The sequence below is a fragment of the Sinocyclocheilus rhinocerous genome, unplaced genomic scaffold (assembly GCF_001515625.1).
Source record: "Sinocyclocheilus rhinocerous isolate Xijiao unplaced genomic scaffold, SAMN03320098_v1.1 scaffold75, whole genome shotgun sequence".
NCBI classification, from domain to species: domain Eukaryota; kingdom Metazoa; phylum Chordata; class Actinopteri; order Cypriniformes; family Cyprinidae; genus Sinocyclocheilus; species Sinocyclocheilus rhinocerous.
The window spans coordinates 1291392-1297684 of record NW_015632455.1 but is presented as its reverse complement, the minus strand read 5'-3'; the positions used below and the strand labels follow the sequence as shown (position 1 = coordinate 1297684).

The window sequence follows — 6293 nt, the reverse complement described above, 5'->3', positions numbered from 1 at the left end:
TGTGTGTGTGTGTGTGTTTGTGTGTCTATATATATATTTATACATAAAGTCTTAGGCCTTTGGTATTTTCACCATAAAGGTTTTTATAAGTGTCTTGGAGACGTTGGCACAGTTCTTCTGGATTTAGTTCTTCTCAGTTTGTTCTGTTTCTTCATGTAATCCCAGACAGACTGATGATGATGAGATCTGGGCCCTTATTCATGAAAAATCTTAGTGCTAAGAGTTGCTTCTAGTAACAAAATTCTAAGAAAATTCTTAGAAATATGGGTGATTCCTCTTAAAATTAAAGAAAAGATCCTAGTAAAGAAAAAAGTAATTCAGAAAGCATCTTAACCCTTAAAAGAGGTCTTAAGAGGTCTTAAGAATACGGGCCCAGATCTATGTGTGGAGCACTGGCTGCTGTCAGATTCCTTGTGCATACAAAAATCTCACTGGATTATTACAATTAATGGCAAAATGATGTTTGGGAATGTAAACTGATATTTCCTACTGACACACTACAGCAAAAGTAGTTTTTTTTGGTGAAAATCCTAATAGACTTTTGCACAGTACTGTATATAGCTATGACACAGTAGGCTTTACAGGGTTAAGCTGTACATATAAGAGTAAGGTAGAGAGTACTGTCTGATTAAAGTTCATTCAAGTGCATTTGATTGTGGTGCGGGTTGTGTTTTTTTGGCTGGAGTTTATTCAGCCCCAGTGATGTTGCAATACTCCAGACCACCCGTGCATCTGTGAACGCGCTGCTTCACATGCGTCTATTATTATGCATGTTCACATCTGCACACAAACCCAGATTTACACCAATGCACAGCTCATTAAACTCCAGAAAGGGTGTAATGATATAATGCATGATGTTACCAAGTTTACAAATGAATCTAAGCATGAACATTGGCACCGCTGCGTAAAGCATAAGGGCATGGGAAAAGAGTAAGTGTGTTGTATAAAGTGTGTGTGTGTGTGTGTGTGTGTGTGTGCAGTGCAGTCGGCGGTGGAGGAGACGCAGAAGGGCGCGTTCTTTAACCAGGGTCAGGCGTGCACCGCTGCGTCACGCGTCTACGTGGAAGAGACGGTTTATGACGAGTTTGTGCGTCTCAGTGTGGAAAGAGCCAAGAATATAGCGATCGGAGACCCTCTGGAGCCACGAACCTCACACGGGCCGCAGGTGAGTGACTCGTTTTAACTTCTGAGTGCTTTCTCTTCTTGTGTGCAGATTGTTTATGTGTTTCTGCTGTTGGGTCAGATCGACCAGCATCAGTTTGATAAGATCCTGGAGCTGGTGGCCAGTGGGAAGAAGGAGGGGGCGACGCTGGAGTGCGGAGGCTGTGCGGTGGAGGACAGAGGTCTGTTCATCCATCCCACCATCTTCTCTGATGTCAAAGACCACATGCGCATCGCCAAAGAAGAGGTACGACGCTCCTCTGTGCTGGAGCATGTGCACTTTCAATAGTTAAATATATGGAAAAACAGCTACATGTAGGGCAGGTGTAATACAATTATAAATTAAAAGTTTAAATTTCATTTTTTATTTCCCTTAAAATGACATAAAAATGTTTTCCCTTATTTAAAAACCTACAATTGTCCTATTTAGATTAAAGAATCCCCCCATGGCTCATCCAGTGAACCATAAATATTTTTTAAATTAATGGGAGGTCATTTATTTTAGATTCTTTTACATAACCTTAACTTTGTGCTACACAGAGTTCTTCAGGTGACAGGAATCTGAATTGGTGTCCTGTAGTGCCACCTGCTGGATGATTGTGCCATTATAGACATCTGATCTATTTCTGTCCTCAGATAGCCAGATAGGGAGTTGATTAATTGTTGATTAAATCCATTTTTAAAAATGTGTAATAATAATAATAAAAGATCAAATCAGTATGATTTTTTTTTTTTTACATATTTTTATATATATTTTATGAATATTTAAATAAAAAATTTTAACTTTGAAATTTCATTCATGTTTCTAACTATACAATATTTACTCATAGTTACAGCAATAATAACACTGTGATTGTTATATATATAACATTTTATATTTAAATATCTTTAAATATAAAACATATTTTAATATATATATATATATTTTAAAAAATTATATTTAAAGATATTTAAATATATATATTTAAATTTGAAATTTCGTTCATGTTTCTAATCATACAGTATATATATATACACATAATAATAGTAATAAATGCAGCAATAATAATAATAATAATAATAACAATAACAATATGATTCCATGTTATACCAATTGTAATATATTTTTATTTTTATACATTCTTTACATTTTATGTATTTAAATATATAAATATAAATATTTAACTTTAACATTTTTATCCAACCATGTGTTATAAATACACAGTTTCAGCAACAATAACATTATAATAATAATATAAATCTACAGGGGTTTCACCCATTTCACTGTTGCTGATACAAAGACATCTGTTCATCTCAGCTGACTGACTGAAAGTATGCATCTGGCTGCAAAAGAGACCTAAAAATGAAAATACCATATTTTTTTACTCAGCGTCATGTCATTCCAAACCTATATGTTGATTTATTTTCACTAGACAGTAAATGAGGATTTGAAGAATGTTCTTGCAGCTCTTTTCTGTACCACAACCGCTCATATGACCACGTCTGTCAAGCTCCAAATAGGACAAAAAACACCATCAAATCTCATAAAAGTACGGTATAAGACCTCTGAAGTCGTACAGTAACCAGGTGCATTTATGTCCTTTATGGAGCTTGAAAGCAATAATCACTATGAACTGCTGTTGAATGCAAACGAGCTCCTTTAGTTTTTAGTCACGTAAAACGCTCCTTTTGCATGCACTATTGCTGTCAGCACCTGTACATCCGTGCTTTGCAGATCTTCGGGCCGGTTCAGTGCATCATGAAGTTTAAGACACAGGAGGAGGTGATCGACAGAGCTAACGGCTCACAGTACGGCCTGACAGCGGCTGTCTTCACACGAGACATCCATCGCGCCATGAGCGTGTCTGCGGCGCTGGAGGCTGGAACCGTCTGGTTAGAGACTCGCTAAACTCCTGCAGTTACACTCTAAGCTTTTAATCAAAATAAATACAAAATCCAGTGGTCGATCAATAAGACTGATATCTTACAGAGCGGAATGAACTATATAAGGCAATCTAATTTAATAATAATTACCCTGGGCGTAGATGGGCACAAAATTATTTAAATAAAAACAAAACTTGAAATGAAAAGACAGTAATAAAGAAATAATACTTCTATTCAGCAAGGATGTGTTAAATTGTTAAAAAAAAAGTGACTTATAATATTGTTAAAAAATATTTACAGTATGTTTTGAATAATAGCCTTCTTTTTAACTTTTGTTCATCAAAGAATCCTGAAAAAAAATATTGCAGGTTCCAAAAAATATTAAGCAGCACAACAGTTTCCAACATTGATTAACCCCTTAGCTGACACTCACATTTTTGAACATAGACGTGAAAGTGCACTATCCAAACTTAAATTTTTATAATTCATGAACGAAGGTGGCATGCATTTACTAATTTGAATTAAAATTATAATTTACACTCAATACGTTATTGTTGCGTACTGTTTTATAATGTACTACAATACTGAGGTGCAGATAATTGCCACTATTTGCAATAAGTAGGATAAATAGCAGAAAATGTAAATAGAATCTATAGCTATTTGCACTTAGTGTAAATAGTATCTATCGCCAAGAAAATATGCTATTTGCACTTAGTGTAAATAGCATCTATCGCTCTATTCACACTTAGTGCAAATAGCCGCTGCCTAAAAAAAATCAGTATATTAGAATGATTTCTGAAGGATCATGTGACACTGAAGACTGGAGTAATGATGCTGAAAATTTAGCTTTGCATCACAGGAATAAATTACATTTTACAATACATTAAATTAGAAAAACATGATTTTAAATTGTAAAAATATTTCACAATATTACTGTTTTTTTCTGTATTTTTGATCAAAAAATGCAGCCTTGGTGAGCAGAAGAGACTTATTTTAAAAACATTAAGTTTTTAAAGTCTTACTGATCCCAAATTTTTCAACGGCAGTGTACACACACACACACACACACATGCATATTAATAGATACATAAATATGTAATATATAAATATATAATTAAATATAATTATAATATATAATAAAACACACATAGTTTTGTGATCTCTCTGACCTAAATATGGCCTTTTGAATTTGTATATAATTAATTATGTCTGAAAATGCAATACAGCAATGAGAGAGCACATATTTTCCAGGTGAGGTCAAAGGTCATGTCTCTTTCTGTCCTCCAGGGTGAACTGCTACAACGCTTTACATGCTCAAGCTCCGTTCGGAGGATACAAGATGTCAGGAAACGGCCGAGAGCTGTGAGTGCTGCTGACTGTCTTCACCTCCATTCACTGCTGTCTAAACATATCAGCATACATTTTGATTAGGGCTGTGAATCGGCACTGGTCAACGATTCGATTCAATTCAGTATCACAATGCATCAAGATTATATCGAATTTATTTCTGTCAGGACCACTATCGTCAAAGATGATTGACAATTAGCATACAGTTTGGATTGGCGGTATGGTTCTGTTCTGGGCAAGAACTCCCTGCGCATCCATGCAGCCTAGCTGAGTGCAGCAATAACAGCAATAAACAGAACAGAACCAACATAAGTGTATTGCAGATATTGTTAAATTTCAATAATTTTATGTACACATTTTAGAATTAGTCTGATTCAAAGGAGAATCAGAAGGCTGAATCCCGACTGACAGAGGAGGAGCTGGGGATGGAGGAGGGTAATTAGCTATTGAGCAATGCGAAAACTGCTGATAATACTGAGGGACCTTATATATGAATGCTTAGATAGGTGTCGTATTCCTATAGGTAGATGGGGATCAGCTGAGAGTCAGCTGATGCGAGCTTGACTAACGTGACCTGCCAGAACTAACGCTACGCTTGATTTTGAGCATTTTTATTCAATTATATAAGCAGGCTACTGTTTAAAATGATTATGTTAATTAATATATTAATTCATAGATAATTAATTATTTATAGTTAAGAACTAAAAGTAAATATTGCTTTTAAAACATGCAAGCAAATATAAAGTAATAAAGGGGGAAAAAGACAATTACAAGTGAAAAAGCACTCCCAATACTGAAAGTGCTTTATGTTTAAGTATCTGAAAGTTTACAGACAATCATAGTTATGGGTTTTTCTATTTTCCTCAGCATTATTGCCATTTGATTATTACTGATGAGATCATAGACAGTGGCAGCTTTAATAGACTGCAGTCACACTAATGCACAGATCTATTTTGAGATGTTTTGTCCTGTTCTGAAAACATAACTGGCTGTGTTTACATCAATTCCGTATCATAAAAGTAGATGCAAGTGTATTTAACCGCAGCCGCGAGCTTCAGGACAAACAAACACAAAGTGCGCGTGAAAGTCTATCAGTACGTGAGTTTCGTGCGTTCCAAACGGCAGAAATGAAAGCATATCTAAAGTAAAAGACTAAAATAACAGCGAGTGGAAGCATTGTCAAGCAATGGGCACGTGCCTCACAGCGCATATTTTGAGCAGTGAAGCCGCCGCGATTGTCTCTAGCTCACACACCTGCCATATGCGGGAAAAAAGCCAAGCTCAAATTTTAAACTAGAGAGTGCATTTTTAATATTTGCGTGACAAGCGCGTATGCGAATGACGTCAGAAGGCTATAATCGATTATGGTCTATTACTGCATTGATGTAGAATGTAGAATGCAACGATTAATTTCCACACCCCTAATATCGATTTCTTCTTTTTTCTCCCTGAGGTCTACTTTTAATGTTAGTAGAGATTTTTGCACTATAATTTAACCCTGGAAACCCTGACATATGAAGTAATAGTCAGAAACATATTTTATTCAGAAAAACACTAGACTTTTTTAAATTGTCAATTAAACTCATTTACTGAGTGTCATATTTGATACATCAGGCTTTTATGGCTCATATAGTATGATATAGTGAGAATATGGAGCTCATAATCAAGGAGGAAAAACACATCAGTTTTATTCAGAGGCCCAAACTGAGCAAAAATATGGTGCAGATTCTTATATTTATAAGGCCAAAAAGTAAAATGAAATTCTGAAAGCTTGTAATGCAAATCAGTGAGATCTTTATTACAGCTTACTACTGACATAAAATGTTGAGTTGTCACTCTATATGTTTCAATAATGTTTTAATAAGTTGATATAAATATGTGACCCTGGACCACAAAACCAGTCATAAGGGTACATTTTCTGA

General features: G+C 35.2%; 1 protein-coding gene across 1 annotated transcript in view; it reads left to right on the top strand.

Annotated features, from left to right (window-relative positions):
* Positions 1–6293, top strand: part of LOC107742307 (aldehyde dehydrogenase family 1 member A3-like) — a 44427-nt gene that overhangs the window by 37229 nt on the left and 905 nt on the right. Inside the window, exons 9-12 of the mRNA XM_016555228.1 lie at positions 981–1165; positions 1244–1408; positions 2876–3033; positions 4312–4386. Coding sequence (XP_016410714.1) covers positions 981–1165; positions 1244–1408; positions 2876–3033; positions 4312–4386 — 583 coding nt within the window. The remainder of the gene's footprint in view (positions 1–980; positions 1166–1243; positions 1409–2875; positions 3034–4311; positions 4387–6293) is intronic.